Genomic DNA, 22,826 nt, shown 5'->3' with positions numbered 1-22,826 from the left:
TGAGAAGGGCGGAGAATCATATAAATTAAGCCTTTATGCAGACGATGCTATACTTTTTATTCCGGATCCTTTGCGCTCGCTACCAAATTTGTTGACAATTTTGGAGAAGTTCGCAGGAGTATCGGGTCTAACTATTAATATGTCAAAATCTATTGCGTTACCAATTAACTTTCCTCCGCAAGACATCCTAAGCCTAAAAGATGTATTTCCCTTTGTGTGGGCTTCCGAATCCATCCCTTATCTTGGGATACAGTTATGCAAAGAATATAAATCATTATTCCAATCCAACTTCCCTCCCTTAATGACCAAGATTCGTAGTCTACTACAAATATGGTCCTCTTATCATCTGTCCTTTTTGGGGAAGATAACAGCAGTTAAGATGACCATCCTTCCTAAAATGTTATATCTTTTTCGAGCTCTACCTATAAGTCTCACCAAACGGTTCATCTCCAAACTTCAATCACTTGTCAATAAATTTATTTGGGGTAACAAAAAATCCAGATATGCCGCTAACATTCTTTATCGACACCAACGATCGGGGGGTTTGGGTCTCCCTCAGATTTGGCCATATTACATAAGTTGTAGGCTCTCCCAGCTTGGATACTGGCACACTCAACCTACGAACTCTCCATGGGTTTCGTTTGAGGCACAATCTATTGCTCCATTTCATCTAGCCGGTCTGCTATGGGACCCAACAATCCCTATACGTGGAATTTCTACCCGTAATTCCGTGGTTTCAGACTCCCTTAAAGTTTGGAGATCTGCAAATAAGCATAGTTCTTTAACATCCACTCCTCAATTGGGTGCTTCATTTTTGGGGGACCCCAGATTCAAGGAAGCATTTCATTCTCCTCACCAATTTACGTGGTGGTCTAAAAACAAACTGACCACGTTATTTGACCTTTTTGATGGAGGAATCATGTACTCATTTGAGCATTTGACAGAACACAAGAACGTTCCTTCATCTGAAAAATTAAACTACGATTTAATCAAGAGTTACTTCACCTCCTATCATGCTCAGCCATCTGGAACTCCCCTCAGTTCCTTTGAGCGAATATGCCTGGAAAACCCCCTTGGGGGAGGCCACATCTCTACCTTATACTCCACCCTAAATCCGCATGATACTGAGACTAAACTGAAATACATGACGGATTGGGAATTGGAGTTGCGGGAAACCATTACGGCTAGGGATTGGCAAAACATGTGGTCGAACCTACGCGGCTCGACAAGATCACTGGGAGTTAGGGAGACAGCCGTGAAACTCTTTACTAGATGTTATTATACACCTGAAAAACTGAATAGAATTTATCCAGATATCTCCTCGAACTGTTTTAGAGGATGCAATGATACAGGTTCGTTTAAACACATATTCTGGGACTGTCCTAAAATACAAGACACATGGTCGGAAATATTCCACGCATGCGCGAAAATTACAGGTAAAAACCTTACACTCACTCCATCACAATGTCTATTGTTTCAGGGCATCCCAGACGTTTCCAAACCATTAACCCGTCTGATACATACGCTATGTGTCGCAATGTTATGGTCTATTACCAAACAATGGAAAGAACCCAATGTACCATATGCTCTGGTTAATCACAGAATAGAAGATATTAAATCTATGGAAGCATATCATCATTCTATTACGAATTCCAAAAACACATGGGATCAAAAATGGAACCCCTGGTTCATTTATAAATGCTCAATTAATATGGGATACGCTCCTGGCTTCCCTATGTGCTGGAAGGATGGTCTCTTTTGCCACACTAATGGTTGACCGGACAGGGCGTCCCCTCTTGAGGCAGACGGGAGGCCCATCATAAGTCCTACTGATCTTGTGTATATCTACACTATCCCAGATATAAAGTCGTTTTCTGTTACTTTTTTTTTAGAAGTATTAGCTCTATCACACATGTTTTCACATGGCTTAACAGGTAAAATCCTACCTTATCTCTACCTGTCAGACTTGAAACGCCTTCTTTATGATGATGTTAACATATTCTTAACTTTACACTCTTAAGTTGGTTACTGTTTATATCTCTCATTATTATAGACATGAGATGTTCATACGGCTCTTGTAATACTGATATTTTATCATTGACAATGCATATATATTTTTGTATTCATTTACATTCAATAAACGTTTATAATCAAAAAAAAAAAGATCTATGGTGAAGAGACATTGTAGTCCTAAATAAGAAAAATTCAGTTTTTCTTTTGTTCATTGACGGACGCAGCTCCTTATCTTCTTGACCATTGAGTTATACTGCCCCCTACAGGAGTAGGACCTAGTTCCTTGCTGGGATCTCTGGTCCTGGCAATTTTTTCCTTTTAAATGGAACTTTTTCCTATCTTTGATATTTTGTTCCTGTGAGAATCTACATTCAATTGCCAGACTGGGCGACGGACTGGATAATCTAGATTCAGAGGGTCCCCCCAGTCTGGCCAGCGAGCACGCGCATGCCTTAGCTCCACGCTAGGTTGGCCGCAACATAGCCCCACTGGACAGGGGCTGTTCTGCGAGTTAAACATCTTGCGAGGGCGCATACGACCTAGCCTCGACCTGAGTCACCGCATTCCTCCTGGCCGACAGACCCCCCATTCCAATGGAGAGGTGGTCTGTCTGGAGCGGTGCCCACCCCGTTTCCTCGTATGGTAAGTAGTTGTCCCCCCTATTTCCCTGGAGGGTTTTGGGGTGTACGTGGGCCCCTCCCTGGGATGGTGAGAACCCCCGGGTTTCCCTCCTTCCCAGCCCCTCTAAAATTTTGGGGGTCATTGTGGGTCCTCCAGCCCCCCCTCCCTGTGTGGGGTTTTGAGCAGGCTTTTGCCTCATGCTCTTAAGGGGGCTTGTTGGAGCCTCCCTGGGGGTTGGTGCCTAGGGTGGAGTTTTTCTCTAGGCTCCCTATTGCAGTTGTTGGGCTGGGGGAGAAGATGGTTTAGCATTAGCATCACGGGGCCAGATCCGGCCCAAAATGTAGGCTACGACTTACTGGTCGGGAGCTATGTGGGGTAACCCCAGTGGGGGTGGCTGAAGCCACTACCCCCTTGGTGGTTGGCTCCGCTGGGGTTCGCGCCCAATCGGCTGAGCGTCCATGAAAATTTAGCCCCCGGCTGCAGCCGAGTCGGGCGCCTCTGCTGGAGTGGTGGCCCCAGTGGGGTTAGCTGAAGCTCCCACTCTTCCTTTGGACATTTGCCTGGCTGGGATCCGTGCACTTGCAGCTGGGCCTCCACAAAAATGAAAGCCGTGGTTGCAGCCTACTAGGCCATGCGGCCAGCTTGGCGCCTCCATTGGAAGGGGTGGCGATGTGGGGGCCGTTTATTTTTTGATGGCAGCCATGCCACCTTTATTGTATAGGGCACCTGCCCTTTTGTTAGCACTGCAAGACCATCAAGTTTTCCTGCCTGCACGTTCGCCTCACAGCGGGAGGCCCCTTTTTAAGGGGGCTATTTCCTATTATGGGGGCCTCTATGGAGGGCCTCAGAGGGTGACCCCCTTTTTTTTTTTTACTTGCAGGGTCCAGTAAAAGGTCAATTTGTGGGCTCTTGGTCGGCGTCCACTTTGCGATATCGCAGTCGGCGAGCCCTTCCTTAATTGTTTTCCGGGTGAGCTTAGTATATAGCACCCCCCACCCTCCCCTGCCTCATCTATCTCATTAGATCCTGAATCTGATTCAGCGGACGCGAAGCACCCTACTGGGTCTGCGTTCATGCACCCTGAGTGCTCAGATAGTGAGGGTGATTCCTCTGCTCCTCTAGCCACGCTTGAAAAGGCGCTGGTGGATGCACTGATTGTGTCAGTGCGTGAAAATTTAAAACTGGCTGATGCTGCATCGATGGCGCCGGTCCATTTTGGCACCCACAGGCCCTTCAAAGCGGCGAGAGTGTTCCCCATTCCCGCTTAATTTGACAACATTATCACAAAACAGTGGGGTTGTCCAAAACGCACTCTTGTGGTTCCTAAGCGGTTTGCTATGCGGTATCCTTATGAGGAATTTCCTGCTTAAAAAGTGGACGGTCCCACCTGTAGTGGATTCGTCGGTTTCCAGGTTAAATAAAGCTACTTTAATTCTGGTTAAGGAGTCCCCGGCCTTTAAAGATCCGGCTGATAGGAGGGCAGAGGCTCTGGCCTGCCATATGTTCATTGTGGCTGGTTAGGCACTTAGGCTGGTATTTACTATTGCGAACAGAGCCTCTGACTGCTCTGATGGGCAACTTGGAGATTACTCTGCAAACTCTGAGGGAGTTCGGTTGGATTCTGAACCTTCAGAAGTCTGCTCTGGTTCCGTCCACAAAACTTGACTATCTGGGTCTGACTCTGGACTCGTAGTCCAGAGCGTCAGCCAGAGTGTTTCTTCTTCTGGATAAACTCCAGAAATTGCAGGAGGCAATTCAGCTTCTTTTGTCCAGCAGACGGTCATCCCTCCGGGCTTGCATGTGGGTGCTGGGCCTGATGGTGTCTACCTTTTTGAGGCAGTTCCGTTTGCACAGTTCAACACGAGATCTCTGCAAAAAGAGATTCTGGTGAAATGACACAAGAATCCACAGTCTCTAGACAATCTGATCCTGTTGTGCCGGGGTACGAGGGGGTCCCTGATCTGGTGACTTCGTTCTGCGGGATTTTTGGGAAATATTGCTAGAGGTTTATGACAATAGGAAGCACCACATACCTGAAACAAATGAGAACTACAATGAAGGGGGCTAGGTGGGACTTTAAAGGTGCAAATGATGGAGAAAAATCTGAATTCTCAAAAAATACACATTTTATTAAACATATAGGTTTGGGACAAGACACAACATTGGTTAAAAATGTTAAAAGCACAAAAATGCACTCGATAATATCAACTCTACATGTTTCGCCATCTTCATAATAGCTTCTTCAGGAGTTTTGATCGATATTTGTCGAGAGTGAACATATCTGAATTGCAAAAGGAAAAAACATGAAAAATAGGACAAATATAATTACAATAGGGCATATATCAATAGTCCTATGTTGAATGCCCAAATACATATCATAATTCTAGAACTAATGACACAATATACCTTCGTTCTGCGGGACTTCACCAGGGAAAATCCTTCTCTCCCTGTACTGGATGGTTGTCACCACGGATGCCAGCCTGTCTGGGTGGGGAGGCGTCCTCGGCACAGATTGTGCTCAGAGGGTCTGGACTCTGGAAAAGTCCAGCCTGTAGATTTAGTGTACTGGAACTCCGAGCCATCAGACTTTGTCTTGATCATTGGACAATTCATCTTCAGGGGTGTCCGGTACGAATTCAATCAGATAGTGCCACGACCTTGGCCTATGTCAATCACCAAGGGAACATAAGAAGTGTCCTGGCGGCTCATGAAGTAGCCGGCGTTCTAAGGTGGGCAGAGCGATTCGTTCCAGCCCTCCCTGCTGTACACATTCCAGGGGTAGAAAATTGGCAAGCGGATTACCTCAGTTCACAGGCGTTGGACCAGGGGGAATGATCACTTCATCTGGAGGTGTTTCATCAGTTGTCTCCGGTGGGGTAGTCCGAAGGTGGACCTGTTTCGCCTTCCATCTCAACAAGAAGGTACAGAGATTTGTGGCATGGTCTTGGGATCCTCTGGCCGACACCACAGACGCATTAATGGCTTCTTGGAGTCAGTATCGTCTGATTTTATGCCTCCCCCCTCTCAAACTTCTGCCAAGACTCCTTTGCAGGATCGAGGCTGAAGGGATTCCGGTTATTCAAGTGGCTCCAGACTGGCCTAGCCGGTCTTGGTACGGCTGGTCGCCGATGCTCCTTGGAGACTTCCTCTCAGGGAAGATCTGTCCCAAGGGCCAGTCTTCCATTTTGCTTTACAGTCGCTGGCTTTAAAGTTTTGGCTGTAGGATAGAGGTTTGTCTTAATTGATGATTCCAATGCTGTGAAAGGCTAGAAAATCTACCTCTAGGAAGGTCTACCATTGTACTTGGAAAATGTACATTGCATGGGGTGAGTCTCTTGGGCTTCTCCCTCGCTCTGTTTCATACCACCAAGGGCCAGGTTTGGGCCGTGGCGGTTGTTTTTCAACGTCCATTGGTCATACATTCCTTGGTTCGTACCTTCATCCAAGGAGTTCGACACTTGGCTCCTCTGGTGCGGTCTCCATTGCCGCCGGGGGACCTCACTTTGAAAATATTCGAAAGGTTCCCCTTCTTACGTTGTCCCAGAAGGTGGCCTTTTTGATGGCTATTACTTCTGCGCACAGAGTGTCGGAGCTGGCGGCGTTGTGGTGTTGTTCACCTTACCTGGTAGTTCACAGAGAGAAGGTGATTCTTCGTCCCTGTCTGTCGTTCCTTCCAGAGGTTGTCTCTGATTTTCATTTGAATGACGACATTGTGTCGCCTATGTCCCTGGCCTAAACATCCTAAGGAAATTGCCTTGCATTCCATGGATATGGTTCGGGCAATCCGGGTGTATCTGGCAGCTACGGAGTCTTTTAGGAAGTCAAACTCACTATTTGTCCTCACGGATGGACCTCGGAAAGTGTTGGCCGCTTCTGCTGCAGCCATTTCCAGATGGCTCAGACAGACAGTGATTCAGGCTTATTCAGTTAGGGGTCAGGTTCCTTCTTTCCCTGCTAACGTGCACTCTACTTGGGCGCTTGGTGCCTCCTGGGCCTTCTGTCATCAGGCATCAGTGATGCAGGTCTGCAAGGCGGCCACCTGGTCGTCTGTGCACACTTTCATAAAGTTTTAGTTTTTTCATAAAGTGGATGTGTTGGCGAATGCTTCTTTTGGCCGCAAGGTTTTGCAGGCTGCTGTTTAGAGGACCTTGTCCTCTTTGAGGGTGTATTGTTTTTTTCAGGTGAGCTCCAGTTTATGGTTGAGCTCCACGTTACCTGGTTGGCTACAGTTAAGCCTTGGGAATTTTTTCTTGCTGTCCCCACCCCTCATGTTTGACACTGCTTTGGGATGTCCTAATGGTAAAGCTAAGGAGCTGTGTCTGTCAATGGATGAAAGAGAAAATCGTATTTTTGACTTTATGTAAAATCCATTTTTCTGATCTTCATTGACTGACTGACACAGCACCCACCCCTCTGTGGAGTTAGCTTTCTTCTGACACTGCTTGTACCGAAACTGAGTGCCTATAGCTGAGAGTGAGAGTATCCCCCCCTGGGACTGCCCCATAGTCAAGCTTTTTTTTGTCAAGTGTGCTACTCCTGTAGGGGGCAATATAACCCAATGCTTAAGAAGATTAGGAGCTGTGTCCGTCAATGAACAACAGAGAAATGGATTTTACGGTAAGTCAAAATCCCATTTTTGAAGCAATAATAATAGCCATTGACTGACTGGGACACATTTACCTTTTCTGTGCAGCAAGTCCTTAGTGCGCTTTCTGCATTCCGACTACTGTACCCTTCAAAGTATTTTGTTATCTGAGCTTGTAGTTACAGTATCTCTCAAAAGTGAGTACACCCCTCACATTTTTGTAAATGTTGTATTATTTCTTTTCTTGTTCCAACACTGAAGAAATTACACTTTGCTACAATGTAAAGTAGTGAGTGTACAGCTTGTATAACAGTGTAATTTTGCTGTCCCTTCAAAATAACTCAACACACAGCCATTAATGTCTAAACTGCTGGCAACAAAAGTGAGTACACCCCTAAGTTGAAATGTCTAAATTGGGCCCAAAGTTTCAATCTTTTGTGTGGCCACCATTATTTTCCAGCACTGCCTTAACCCTCTTGGGCATGGAGTTCACCAGAGCTTCACAGGTGGCCCTGGAGTCCTCTTCCACTCCTCCATGATGACCCCACGGAGCTGATGCATGTTGGAGACCTTGCGCTCCTCCACCTTCCATTTGAGGATGCCCCACAGATGCTCAATAGTGTTTAGGTCTGGAGACATGCTTGGCCAGTCCATTACCTTTACCTTTCTGCTTCTTTAGCAAGGCAGTGGTCGTCTTGGAGGTATGTTTTGGGGTCATTATCATGTTGGAATACTGCCCTGCGGCCCAGTCTCTGAAGGGAGCGGTTCATGCTTTGCTTTGGTATGTCACAGTACATGTTGGCATTCATGGTTTCCTCAATGAACTGTAGCTCTCCAGTGCTGGCAGCCTTAATGCAGCCCCAGACTATTACACTCCCACCACCACCCTTGACTGTAGGCAAGACACACCATCTGAGCCAAATAAGTTTATCTTGCTCTCATCAGACTACAGGACATGGTTCCAGTAATCCATGTCCTTAGTCTGCTTGTCTTGGGCTTTCTTATACATCATCTTTAGAAGAGGTTTCCTTCTGGTACAACAACCATGCAGACCAATTTGATGCAGTGTGTGGCGTATGGTCTGAGCACTGACAGGCTGACCCCCCATCCCTTCAACCTCTGCAGCAATGCTGGCAGCACTCATATGTCTATTTCCCAAAGACAACCTCTGGATAAGACGCTGAGCACGTGCACTCTTTGGTCGACCATGACGAGGCCTGTTGTGAGTGGAACCTGTCCTGTTAAACCACTGTATGGTCTTGGCCACCGTGCTGCAACTCAGTTTCAGGGTCTTGGCAATCTTCTTATAGCCTAGGCCATCTTTCGGTAGAGCAACAATTTTTTTTTCAGATCCTCAGAGTTCTTTGCCGTGAGGTGCCATGTTGAACTTGCAGTGACCAGTATGAGAGAGTGAGAGCGATAACACCAAATTTAACACACCTGCTCCCCATTCACACCTGAGTCTTTGTAACACCAACGAGTTACATGACAACGGGAAGGGAAAATGGCTAATTGGGCCCAATTTGGACATTTTCACTTAGGGGTGTATTCACTTTTGTTGCCAGAGGTTTAGACATTAATGGCTGTGTGTTCAGTTATTTTGAGGGGACAGCAAATTGACACTGTTAAAAAAAAAAAAAAAATGCACACTCACTACTTTACATTGTAGCCAAGTGTCATTTCTTCAGTGTTTTCACGTGAAAAGCTATAATATTTACAAAAATGTGAGGCTCCTCTCTCCCTATTGACACCTGTCTAAATGCTGTCTTTTTAACAATCAATCGGTCGTTTTCAGATAAGATTCTTTAATTGAAATAGTTATTTCAAACATGCCTATTCATCTGACCAATATTAATTACCTGCCAGTGCAGGTAATATGAAATAATATAGCTGTGGGAAAGCATATGGTTTTGTGCAATTCACCTGTTGCTGCCCCATTTCTCAATTCAGAAGCCAGTGCTGACATACCAACAGTCAGGGAACGAAAGGAATTTATTATGAAAAGGAATTACATATAATAACTTACCACATCATTTACCAGTAACTTTAAACATAGCTGTCTGACAAACATAGGGACCTATCACTGCTGACCCCCTTCAGAATATGTTAGTTCCCAACTTTTATGCTCACCTCCTGGCTTAAATACGGTCACTGACCCAGAAGAAATATACAGATCATAAAAAAGATAAGTCTGCATACCTGCATTACGTTAGAGTCAATGTATTGAATCAAGAAGGTAAGCACAGCAGCCAAGCGACTAGCATTTTCAGAGGTAAAGGTCAGCAATGACCGCCTTCTTGCTTTGGCTAAACTGGATTTAAATAATGTCTATCTCAATTATTGCATTTCATGAATGTACTTTTGTCTATTGTATACAGTATACATTCATCTAGTATGACTCCATGGATTGGAGAGCCTTTAATAATTGAATACACCAGAATCAACATTGTATAAGCTTTTGTAGTGTAAATTCGTATTTGTTTAATACAACTAGTGATTTATTTTTTCTTTATTAGGCTTACTGCGGGTTTTACAGAGAAGGAATTGAACCTAAAAACCTTTCGGCAGTGGCAACTGGCAACTGGGGATGTGGAGCTTTCGGTGGGGATCCGAGATTAAAAGGTGACTAGTTAATGGAAAAATAAAATGAACTTCTAACATTTGAGAAAATAGTTGTGAATGGAATTGGTTCTGTTCTGATTAAATGTTTTGGGTGTGTATTGGAGGGGGGGACGAGGGGGTATACTTAGAAACTGGGCCCCATGCAGCTCCGGACTCACTGGGTGAGTCTAGGACGGAAAAGGACCTGGGGTTACTGGTAGACAACAGGCTTGGCAGTGGCATGCTTTGCCAAGCCGCTGCAAGCAAAGCCAACAGAATACTGGGATGTATAAAAAAGGGGATTCACTCCAGAAATAAATAAAAGAAAAGAAAAAAATAAATTATTCTCCCACTCTACAAGACTCTGGTCCGGCCACATCTGGAGTATGCTGTCCAGTTCTGGGCACCGGTCCTCAGGAAGGATGTGCTGGAACTGGAGAGAGTCCAGAGAAGGGCAACAAAAATAATTAGGGGAATGGAGGACATCAGCTATGAGGAAAGACTACAAGCACTGAACTTATTCTCTCTGGAGAAGAGACGATTGAGGGGGGATATGATATCAATGTACAAATACTGTACTGGTGACCCTTGCATAAGGAACAAACTATTCAGAGAAAGGGAATACAATAAGACACGTGGCCACTCACTAAAACTAGAGAAAAGGCGGTTTAACCTTAAAATGCGTAAGGGGTTCTTCACTGTCAGAGCAGTAAGGATGTGGAATTCTCTTTCGCAAACAAGGGAGCATCGATAGTTTCAAAAAACTATTAGATGGGCACCTTAGAGACCACAACATACAGGGGTATACAATGTACGGTTAACAGCAAACACACACACACACATCATAGGTTGAACTGGATGGACTGATGCCTTTTTTTCAACCTCACAAACTATGTAACTATGTGACTCCTTGATAGCGTTAGATGTACTGCAAAGGACATTACATTTTTTGACTATATTTGCAAGCTGGGCCCTGACTCAAACTGAACTTGTCTAGGAAATACAGCATATATCAGCATTTTATAACTACTCACGAGGTATAGGCCTTGGCCTTATTTAGATGCAAGGTGAGTTTGTGAGTGTTATGGAGCTGAAAAATGACAAGTGGAGGACTCCACCACAATCTTTTTTTTCTTTCTGTTGCATAGCCAAGCTGGTTTAAACAGTATTTCTGGTTTCACTTGTCTTACTCTTAGCCTAGGTTCACATGACTGCTGCTGCATAGTCGTGTTTTTCAGTACATTTTTGTAGCTGGTTTTTGCACATTTATGTTTTTTCATGCTTTATACTTTTTTGTGGGTGGGGAAGGCTGGTTGTTGAACACAAAACCCTAACAAAAATGCACCAATGGGAGTGCATGAACATGCGGTTTTGAAGGTTAGGGGGCCAAAATAGCACCTGTTACACCAGAAGAAGCACATGCTCATTTTCAAAAATTGCACTGCATCATGTTGCATTGACATGAAGGGACGCCATAAAGAATAATGTGATTTTCATTGTTGTGCATTGCAGCATGAAGGTAGACCGGAGAAATCACACTAATGTGATCAGTGCTTTACAGTCCTAGTAGAATACAGATTTCTAGTTCTGTCAATTTTTTTTACACTTTTGGGGGACCAGTGACATTACTACAGTAATCGGTGCTAGAAATATGCACTGTTACTGTAAGAATGCCATTGGCAGGGAAGGGGTTAGCACAGTGGGTGATCAAGGGGTAAATGTAAGCCTAGGCTCTGTGATCATTCCAGAGAGAAGAACGGTCAGCTGTGTTTACAACAGCTGACCGTTCTCTCTCAGCGGGGAGCGATCGTAGGTGGCCGGCGGCAGTCGGAGCCGCCAGCCCCGTGCATTGGTGTCCCCGCTGACGAGTGGGGCGGGAGCGCGCCGCTGGCAGTGTGCGCTAGCTCCCTAGCTGCAGGCGCGAAACGGAATTAGGTCTATGTCGGTTCGCGCAGGAGGGGGTGCCTGCAGCAGTAAAACTGCAGCGGGCGGTCGGGAAATAGTTAAACTCCTGGGATATTAATCTGATCCGTTGTAGCAGAGGGGGTTGTTGATTCAGTTTCAGCTGCTTTGGTGTTAATGAAATTTACAACCGGTGTACTAGATGGGCAGCGATGAGACGACCTCCTAAACAGGAATGGTTTTACAGGTGGAGGCCACTGACATTTTTTTCCTTACTCCTCTTTTCTGACTGTTTTTCACTAGTTGTGCATTTGCCTAGGGTCAGTGTCACTACTAGTAGCATGAGGCGATATCTGGACCCTATGGCGGTTGCACAGGCAGTCCAACTCCTCCAGAATGGCACATCAATACGTGCCATTGCCAGAAGGTTTGCTGTGTCTCCTAGCACAGTCTCAAGAGCATGGAGGAGATTCCAGGAATAGGAAGTTACTCTAGGAGAGCTGGACAGGGCCGTAGAAGGTCCTCAACCCTTCAGCAGGACCAGTATCTGCTCCTTTGTGTAAGAAGAAACAGCACTGCCAGAGCCCTACAAAATTACTTCCAGCAGGCCACTGGTGTGAAAGCCTCTGACCGAACAATCAGAAACAGACTTCATGAGGGTGGCCTGAGAGCCCGACATCCTCTAGTGGGCTCTGTGCTCACTGCTCGGCACCATGGAGCTTGATTGGCATTTGCAATTGAACACCAGAATTGGCAGATGTCCTGTGCTTTTCACAGATGAGCAGGTTCATCCTGAGCACATGTGACAGACAAGAAAGGGTCTCGAGAAGCAGTGGAGAACGTTATGCTGCCTGAACCATTGTTCAGCATAACCGGTTTGGTGGTGGGTCAGTGATGGTCTGGGGGGGCATATCCATGAAGGGATGCACAGACCGCTGCAGGCTAGACTATGGTACCCTGACTGCCATTAGGTATCGTGATGAAATCCTTGGACCCATTGTTAGACCCTGCTCTGTTGCAGTGGGTCCTGGGTTTCTCCTGGTGCACGACAATGCCCATCCTCATGTGTATGCAGCCAATTCCAGGAGGATGAAGGAATTAATACCATTGAATGGCCCCTACGATCTCCTGACCAAAATCCAATAGAACACCTCTGGGACATTATGTTTCGGTCCATCCAACGACACAAGGTTTCTCCCCAGTCTGTTTAGGAGCTCAGTGATGCCCTGTTCCAGATCTGGGAGAAAATACCACAAGACACCACCTGTCGCCTCATTAGGAGTATGCCCCGACGTTGTCAGACATGCAAACAAGCACGTGGGGGCCATACAAACTACTGTGTACAATTTTGAGTTGCTGCAAAGAAATTTCAGCAAAATAGACTAGCATTCCACTTAATTTTTTCACTTAGATTTTTGGGGTGTCTTTGAATTCAGCCCTCTGTAAGTTGATCATTTTAATTTCCGTCAAACTATGTGGCATCCTTTCTTTCCTAGCACATCACCCAATCTATATTTATATAGATATCCAGCATGATATATTTCCTCATGAAGATCTGATGTGTTTTCAAAGAGTTACTTTAATTTATTTTTTAAAGTGTATTTCTTTATAGTGTACTTGAAAGTAAGAGCCAGTGGGTTTACTTTATTGTCGTTGCTGTAATCTTGGCAAATCCAAAAACTGAAATATTTTTATTTGAGTTCATAATTATTGTTAGATCTGAAATGTGTTCTCTCTAAGAAATGGTGTTTCCCTTTCATTCATCTTCTTCGTTGTTGGGTTATGCTACCCCCTACAGGAGTAGCACACTAGGCAGAAAAAAAACTTGACTATGCCTATGGGGGCAGTCCCTGGGGGTACACTCCCACTCTCGGCTATAGCCACTCAGTTTTTTTCTGCATAGTCAGGGGTAAGGACCTAGTTCCTTGCTGGGCTCTCTGGTCCTGGCAATTTTTTTTCCTTTTACATACTTACATTTTTTCTATCTTTGTTATTAATTTCCTGTGAGAAACTACAATAAACTGCTGGACTTGGCAGCGGACTGGATAATCTAGATCCCGAGGGTCCCCCCAGTCTGTCCCGCGAGCGCATGCAGACCTACGATTTAAACGTCTCTCGAGGGTGCATATGACCTAGCCTCGGCCTGACTCGCAGCGTTCCTCCTGGCTGGCAGCCACCCACGTTCTGATGGAGCGGTGGTCCGTCAGGAGTGGTTCCCACCCCTGTTCCTGGTATGGTAAGTAGCTGTCCCCCCTCTACCCCTGGAGGGTTTTGTGGTGGACGTGGGACCCTTCCTGTTATGGTCGATCCCCTAGGCTCTCCTCCTTCCCATCCACACCCCCCCCCCCCCCGATTTTATCAGTGGTCCTCTGCGGACTTGTTACCCCCCATCTGCCCACCCCTGCCCTCCTAAGGGGTGGGCCATACTTTTTTAGGTCGGTCTGAGGTGTCGAGATGGCGATGGGGGGGGGGAGATCGATTTTTTGGGAGGGGGCTGTGGATAGTGGGGGCTACTGCCTGGGCCCCCCTTCCTGTTGGGGGTCGTGTTCGGTGCTCCTGGGGGTCCCCTTGGGGCTGCCATTTTCTTGTACCTTTTTTGTGCTATGGCTCAGGGGCCATGTTTGTGTAGCCTCGGCAGCCTATTTCTTGTGGTTTCCTCATTGGGAATAGCGTTGGCCATGTTTTTGGAGCTATATGAGCAGAGATTCAGCAGTGGGAGCCCCTCCTCATACCCTAGTGCTGACTCCTGGATCTTTCGCTTCCTGGTCGTCGCATAGTGTGCAGTTGGTTTGGTGCTGTGAGTGCCTGATTGGTGGTGGTGAGCTTTTTTGGGGTTCTCTCTAAACCTTTTATCTCACCTCCGCTCCTTGGGTCTTCACGAAAGTGTTGACCCCAGTGCTGGCATTCTTGCGTCAGTGGGGGATCGCGATACTGGAGTATCTGGACGATCATCTTCTGCGAGCGGAGTCTCTAACTGCTCTGATGGACAACTTGGAGATTACTCTGCAAACTCTGAGGGAGTTCGTTTGGACTCTGCACCTTCAGAAGTCTGCTCTGCTTCTGTCCACCCGTCTGGACTATCTGGGTTTGACCCGGGACTCAGCCTCAGCCAAAGTGTTTCTTCCTCTGGAAAAAAACTCCAGAAATTGCAGGGGGCAATTCAGCTTCTGTTGACCAGCAGACGGTCATTCCTTCAAGCTTGCACTTGGGCGCTGGGCCTAATCATGTCTACCTTCGAGGCGGTTCTGTTCACACAGTTCCACACAGGATCTTTGCAAAAAGAGATCCTGGTGATATGGGACAAGAATCCTCAGTCTCTAGACAATCTGATCCTGTTGAGCTAGGGTACGAGAGGGTCCCTGATCTGGTGGCTTCATTCACCGGCACTTCACCAGGGAAAATCCTTTCTTCCCCTGTACTGGACAGTTGTCACCACGGATGCCAGCTGTTCTGGGTGGGGAGGTATTCTTTGCACAGATAGTGTTTAGGGGGTCTGGACTCTGCCAGAGTACAGACTGTTGATCAATGTAATCAATGGAACTCAGAGTGATCAAACTTTGGCTCATTGGACAGTTCATCTTCAGGGGTGTCCGGTACGTACAATGCCACGGCCATGGCCTATGTCAATCATCAGGGCGGCACAAGAAGTGCCCTGGTGGCTTGGGAAGTAGCCGGAATTCTAAGGTGGGCAAAATGATTTGTTCCAGCTCTTTCTGCTGTACACATTCCAGGGTTGGAAAATTGTCAAGTGGATTACCTCAGTTGATGGGTGTTGGACCAAGGGGAATGGTCACTTCATCCGGAGGCGTTTCATCAGTTGTGTCTTCGTGGGTTACTCCAGAGGTAGACCTGTTGGCCTCTTGTCTTAGCAGGAAGGTGCACGGTCTCGGCATCCTCTAGCCGACGCCACGGATGCCCTAGTGACTCCTTGGAGTCATTATCTTCTGATTTACGCCTTTCCCCCTCTTAAACTTCTGCCACAACTCCTGCGCAGGATCGAGGCAGAAGGGATTCCGGTCATTCTAGTGGCCCCAGACTGGCCTCGCTGGTCTTGGTATGCAGATCTGGTATGACTGGTCGCCAACGTTCTGTGGAGACTTCCTCTCAGGGAAGACCTGCTGGCCCAAGGGCAAATCTTCCATCTTGCTTCACAGTCGCTGGCTTTAACGGCTTGGCTGTTGAAAGTCAGGTCTAAAGGATAGAGGTTTGTCAGAATTGGTGATTCCTACACTGTTAAAAGCTAGAAAATCTACTTCTAGGAAGATCTACCATAGTACTCAGAAGACATACAATGCGTGGTGTGAATCTCTTGGGGTTCACCCTCGCTCCTTTTCAGGTGCCTCAGATATTGGCTTTCCTCCAATGGGGGGGTTGTGCAGCACCTGGCCTTGAGTATCAAGTGCCAGGTTTTCAGCCTTGGCAGTTTTCTTTCAACGACTATTGCCCACACATTCCTTGCTGCGTACCTTTTATCCAGGGAATTCGACACTTGGCTCTTTTGGAAGTTCCCTTGCTTTCGTTGTCCCAGAAGGTGGCCTTTTTGGTGGCAATTACTTCTGCGCGCAGAGTGTTGGAGCTGGCAGCGTTGCCTTGTCCTTAGTCTTACCTGGTGGTTCACAGAGATAAGGTTTTTCTTTGTCCCTGTCTGTCGTTCCTTCCGAAGGTTGTCTTTGATTTCCATTTGAATGAAGATATTGTGTTGCCTTCCCTTTGTCCCAGGCGGAAACATCCTAAGGAAATTGCCTTGCATTCCCTGGATGTGGTTCGGGTAATCGGGGTGTACCTGGCAGCTACGGAGTATTTTTTATGTAATACTCCGTACGGAAGGCCTCAAAAAGGGTTGGCTGCTTCTGCTGCGAGTAGCTCAAAAAAAGAGTTCTGGCGCTACTCCTATACGTTGGATAGCTTGTAAATGAAATGAAGAAAAAATTGAAGGATGGCGCTCAAGTGTATATATTACTGACAATTAACCCCAAAAGAGACATTAGGGCTGCCACGACGCGTCGACTACGTCGACTACAAACAATCGTCGACGTGCGTGAAAAGCTTCAACGCGTCAACGCGTGACGTCACACGCCCCCGGCCGGCCGCCGCGCCGCTTGAAGCATTGCCGGCCGGGTGAAATTCCCCCGCCGGGCTCCGTCGGAGACGAGAGGTGAGCGCTGACCGTCTCCAGCACCCCTGTACTCCCTGTACTGCCACAGCTTCTGCCGCAACACACATTCGCCATCCTCCCCGATCACCCAGCTACTTAGACATGTCACATTTGCGGCGCTACACCGGCTTGTAATGGCCTGTACTAGGTGGGAGGGCTTACTGGGGGGTCTGTACTGGGAGGGGGGACTTACTAAGTGGTCTGTACAGTACAGACCACTTAGTAAGCCCCCCTCCCAGTACAGACCCCCCAGTAAGCCCTCCCACCCAGTACAGACCCCTTAGTAAGCCCCTCTCCCAGTGCAGATCCCTCAGTAAGCCCTCCCACCTAGTACAGTCTGTACTAGGTGGGAGGGCTTACTGAGGGGTCTGCACTGGGAGGGGGCTTACTAAGGGGTCTGTACTAGGTTGGAGGGCTTACTGAGGGGTCTGTACTGGGAGGGGGGCTTACTAAGTGGTCTGTACAGTACAGACCACTTAGTAAGCCCCCCTTCCAGTACAGACCCCTCAGTAAGCCCTCCCACCCAGTACAGACCCCTTAGTAAGCCCCCCCTCCCAGTGCAGACCCCTCAGTAAGCCCTGTACTAGGTGGGAGGGCTTACTGAGGGGTCTGCACTGGGAGGGGGGGCTTACTAAGGGGTCTGTACTAGGTTGGAGGGCTTACTGAGGGGTCTGTACTAGTGTACTGGGAGGGGGGCTTACTAAGTGGTCTGTACAGTACAGACCACTTAGTAAGACCCCCTTCCAGTACAGACCCCTCAGTAAGCCCTCCCACCTAGTAAAGACCCCTTAGTAAACCCCCCCTCCCAGTGCAGACCCCTCAGTAAGCCCTCCCACCTAGTACATACTGTACTAGGTGGGAGGGCTTACTGAGGGGTCTGCACTGGGAGGGGGGCTTACTAAGTGGTCTGTACTGGGTGGGAGGGCTTACTGAGGGGCCTGTACTGGGAGGGGGGTTTAGTAAGTGGTCTGTACTAGGTGGGAGGGCTTACTGAGGGGTCTGTACTGGGGGGGGGGCTTAGTAAGTGGTCTGTACTAGATGGGAGGGCTTACTGAGGGGTCTGTACTGGGAGGGGGGCTTACTAAGTGGTCTGTACTAGGTGGAAGGGCTTACTGAGGGGTCTGCACTGGGAGGGGGGCTTACTAAGTGGTCTGTACTAGGTGGGAGGGCTTACTGTGGGGGTCTGTACTGGGAGGGGGGCTTACTGAGGGGTCTGTAGTGGGAGGGGGGCTTACTGAGGGGTCTGTATTAATTACAGGATTAATTAGCTAATCAAAAAAACACTAAATTAAGCAAAAAAAATAAAATAAAAATAATCGTTAGATTAGTCGACTAATCGTAAAAATAATCGATAGATTAGTCGACAGACAAATTAATCGTTAGTTGCAGCCCTAAGAGACATAGAAAGACAGTCCAATAAAAGTTTATTGTATAGATCCACAATGATGAAGCAATATATATATTAAAATAAGTCCTCCTACCAATCCATGAAGCCTCTGTGTGTCACCGCTGCCTGCAGCAGAAATCCCTGATGTCAGTCCCGAGGGAGGGAGGAGGCTGGCAGCTGGAGAAGAAAAGCAGCGTAGATGGATAGAAAAGAGGAGCGGGTCCAAGCGGGGATGGGGGCTCACACGGTCCGCCGGTGTGCGGCCGCTTCCTGGACCGGAGCCCACGCTGTGCTTCCCCAGTGCCCGCTGTGAGCATCGGGAGGTCGCACGCTGATGACGTCACCGCTGTCGGCCGGATGTCCGTACGCAGCCGGCAAAGGGATCACCTGGAGGCCGGGGAAAGTGGAGGACGGAGTTCGCTCGCTTCTACAGAGCCTTCCGATTGCCACAACGACATGTTTCGCTACATTAGTACAGTGGTTCTCAATTCCGGTCCTCGGGACCCACTAACAGGCCAGATTTTAAGTATTACCTTGGGGGATGCAGACTAGAATACTGCAATCACTGAGCAGCAAATGAGATCACCTGTGATGTAATTTAGTTTTCTCTTACGTCCTCCGACAGTCGCCGCCTCTTCATATTCGTCACATATGGGGTATTAGACTTTGCTCCGAAGGAGTAGCTAGGCAACAGAATATGTTAACAATAAAGCTTTAACATATCCCACCCTCAAGGGGTGGTCCCCTCAGTCAATACCCTCCTACTTCCTGCAACCATATCTCAGTTTTAATGTCTAGCTTGTCAGGAGTGGCTGGCTCTCTCTGTGCTGGGACTTTTTGTCCCAGAATCTTTCTTCTTTTTGATATTTTGTTTGAGTTTTCTCTCTACCTTTACTTAGCTGTTATTTTTGTCAGCATTAGTTAGTTCTTCGGACGAAGAGGATCATGCGGACTGGGTCTCGGGCTGATCCCCCTGGTCGCAGGTCGTGGGTCAGTGGCTTCCCAGTCTGCCATCGAGCGTTCAGCCAGGTAACGCTCCTGGCACAGTGAACGACCCATCCCTGTTCGGTGCAGGGATGATTGGTGAGGTGGCTACCTCACCGGACGCTGTGCGGTTTCTGAACCGCCATTGTGTGCGTCTTGAATTGCGACTCTCCCTGCCTCATGTGCAGCGGCTTGTTCGCCTGTGCGGGTTCCCCACGCCATGTGAGGTAAGTGTATCTATGTGGGGACCTGTCTGTCTGGGGGGGGTCTCAGTCTGGGACTGTGTAACCTGCCTTTAATCACACTGCTTTGCTTGTCTCCCTATCTCTCGGCTGCATGCTGTGGGCTGCAAGGGGGGGGGGAGCTGTATGACACTGAGTATGTCAGGCTGGGCAGTGTGAGGAGCTGTGTGCTGTGGGGCATGTTTTTAATGGCATGTTGGGGCATATACAGCGATCGCTGCGGCGATCTAACATGTATCCATATAATGGGATAATATTGTGTGTGATTTTATGCACTGTGGAGCGGCGATTTCGGCGCCAAACGACGCCATTTTACCGGCGCCCGCTCCGGCCGCATGGTTTACATGCACGGCGGCCATTTTCTTGTAGCCTCCATAGGCTTACATAGAGCGCCCTGGCAGCATCACTTCCTCTCTCCTGGAAGCACCGATCGAGGCAGCAGCAGCAGCGGAGTCTCCTCAGGTTTTATCCTTCTATTCCTGTGTTCCATTGCCTGTATTCAGTCTGTATATTCCCTGTGGGGGTCTCATTGTGCCTGAGTGTGGTGCGGTGGGCTGCGCTTGCCGCGCTTGCTGTAAGGGGGCAGTTAACCCTTGGTTGTCTGGCATACAGGGGCAATGGATTCTCAGGAGGGCAAGTTTCCCACAGTATTGGTGGAAAGCCAGGGGACCGCTGTTTCCCCCCCCAGGGGGGGATTTAGCCACTATTGTGGCTGGCCTTGCTGCACAGGTGCAAATGCTGGTGGCTGCTCAATCTACTAAACGGCCCAGAGTTGCTCTGTCCTCTGATTCTGAGGGTGAAGGTGATGGGGCTGTTCTGGCGGGGACCCCCCTATCGGGGTCCCGCTCCTCTCTTGATCTAGTGGGGTCTGAGGTAGAGGCTGAAGTTGAGGGGGTTGATAACTCTCCCCCTGGCTCGCCTGAAGAGCTTGCAATCATGGATGAGTTGATTGCTTCCATTAAGCAGACGCTACGTTTGCAGGACGAGGTGTGTCCCCCAGCTGCCTTGGCGGCTTATGGGACGCAGAGAAAACGCAGGACGCCGCAGGTTTTTCCCTGCAATGCTGATTTTCAGCGCGCTGTTAAGGACCAATGGCGCGATTTGCGCAAGCCTTTTGCGGTACCAAGTAAATTTAAGCTGCGTTATCCTTCTCGCCTGCCACTGATGAACGGTGGTGTGTGCCTCCGCCAGTGGATCATGCTATTGCGGTTTTGAACAAAGCCACTGCGATCCCTGCAGAGGGATCCCCTGTTTTCCGTGATGCCACGGATAGGAGACTGGAGTCTCTTGCCCGTCATACTTATTCTGTTACGGGTTCTATGCTTAAGGCTCTGTTTGCTTCTCTCATGGCGGCCCAGGCGATCGCAAGTTGGACGCAGATGCTTAGGCGCGTCCTAGTGGCCGATTCGGCCTCGGCGGCGACCCTGGATATGGTGGATCAGATCCACCAGGGTGTCATGTATCTGTGTGATGCGGACCTGGACCTGATTCCGTTGGCCGCGCGTGTGCACAGCGTGGCGGTGTTGTCTCGCCGCCTGGTTTGGTTGAAATGTTGGTCGGTGGACCAATCTTCACGTAAAACCTTAGCCAATCTGCCTTATGATGGGTCTCGCCTTTTTGGGGAGTCCCTGGATGTGTTGATTAAGGGGATTACCGGGGGTAAGAGCACTCTCTTGCCCCATTTCCCCAAGGCTAAGGGGGCTTCTGGGAAGAAGCATGCTCATTTTCGGCCCCCTCAGGGGTCCTTTCGTGCCTTTCGGCCGCACTACAAGGGCAAACCGTTCAAGGGCCAAGGCTCTCAGAAGAAGCCCTGGTCTGGGAAACAGAAGTCCGGTCAATCCGGACCTGCGGCCCATAACAGTTCGGCCTGAAGGGGCGCCCTCACCCAGTTTTGGGGTGGGGGGACGCTTGCTCGGTTTTCTTCAGCCCTGGTTGGCCCGTGTGAGGGACAGATGGGTTCTGGAAATCGTTCGATCTGGTTACAAGATCGAGTTTCTCTCTCGGCCGGAGAGCAGATTTTTTCCCTCAAATCTTCAACTGTCTCCAGAGCGCCTGCGGGATCTGCACCTGGCGGTGCGGGACCTGAGGGCTCAGGGAGTGGTGGTTCCGGTGCCTCATCGGGACAGATTTCGGGGGTTTTATTCCAATCTGTTCACCGTGCCCAGGAAGGAGGGCAAGGTTCGTCCGATTCTGGACTTGAAAGCTCTGAACCGCTCTGTGCGAGTTCGCAAGTTCCGCATGGAATCCCTGCGCTCGGTGGTGGCTGCCCTGGTTCCGGGGGAATTCATGGCCTCCATCGATTTGAAGGATGCGTACCTTCACATCCCCATATTCGAGGGTCATCAGAAGTACCTTCGATTTGCCATTGCGGAGGATCACTACCAGTTTGTGGCGTTGCCCTTTGGGCTCGCCTCGGCTCCGCGGGTCTTCACCAAGGTGCTTGCACCGGTTCTGGCATTATTGAGAGCCCAGGGAATTTCTGTCCTGGGGTATCTGGACGTCATTCTGGTTCGGTCTGCGACCAGACAGGGTCTGGAGAAGGACCTGTCTGTCACAATGCAAACTCTGCAGGAGTTCGGTTGGACGATAAATGTTCCAAAGTCGACACTGAGTCCGTCGGTTCGTCTCCCCTATCTGGGAATGATACTGGACTCGGTGCAGGCGAAGGTCTTCCTGCCGGAAGACAAACTCAGGACTCTTCAGGAGGAAGTCAGGTCCCTCAGGGACGTTCCACACTCGTCTCTGCGGACGGGTATGAGATGTCTGGGATTGATGGTCTCGGCCTTCGAGGCGATTCCTTTCGCGCAGTTTCACACGCGGGGTCTCCAAGCGGAGATCCTGTCCAGGTGGGACGGGCGACCTCAATCTCTGGATCTTCAGATCTCGTTGAGTCATCGCACCAGGGAAAACCTTCTGTGGTGGCTCCAGTCCCCGTTGGTGTCCGGGGGCAAGTCGTTTCGTCCGATCTCGTGGACGATAATCCCCACGGATGCCAGCCTGTCGGGCTGGGGTGGTGTTCTGGGCGTTCTGTCCGCCCAGGGGACCTGGTCGGAGGGGGAGTCTTCCCTTCCGATCAACATTCTGGAATTGCGTGCGATAAGGCTCTGTCTTCATCGCTGGACGGACCGGCTGCAGGGCTGCCCGGTTCGGGTGCAGACGGACAATGCCACGGCGGTGGCCTACATCAACCACCAAGGGGGCACCAGGAGTGCCCGAGCGGCTCGAGAAGTGGCCGACATTCTGTCTTGGGCCGAGGCTCATGTCCCGGCGATAACGGCGGTTCACATTCTGGGAGTGGAGAACTGGCAGGCGGACTATCTGAGTCGCCAGACCCTG

General features: G+C 48.9%; 1 protein-coding gene across 2 annotated transcripts in view; it reads left to right on the top strand.

Annotated features, from left to right (window-relative positions):
• PARG (poly(ADP-ribose) glycohydrolase) overlaps window positions 1-22,826 on the top strand; it is a 379,986-nt gene that overhangs the window by 298,932 nt on the left and 58,228 nt on the right. For both annotated transcript variants that reach the window (XM_082268024.1, XM_082268025.1), the window contains one exon: window positions 9,736-9,841. In XM_082268024.1, the coding sequence (XP_082124150.1) occupies window positions 9,736-9,841 (106 nt within the window). The remainder of the gene's footprint in view (window positions 1-9,735; window positions 9,842-22,826) is intronic.

Source organism: Pelophylax lessonae, assembly GCF_965119305.1.
Source record: "Pelophylax lessonae genome assembly, chromosome: 9".
Taxonomy (NCBI): domain Eukaryota; kingdom Metazoa; phylum Chordata; class Amphibia; order Anura; family Ranidae; genus Pelophylax; species Pelophylax lessonae.
The sequence above is the reverse complement of the archived record's forward strand: the minus strand, read 5'-3'. Positions and strand labels throughout refer to the sequence as shown.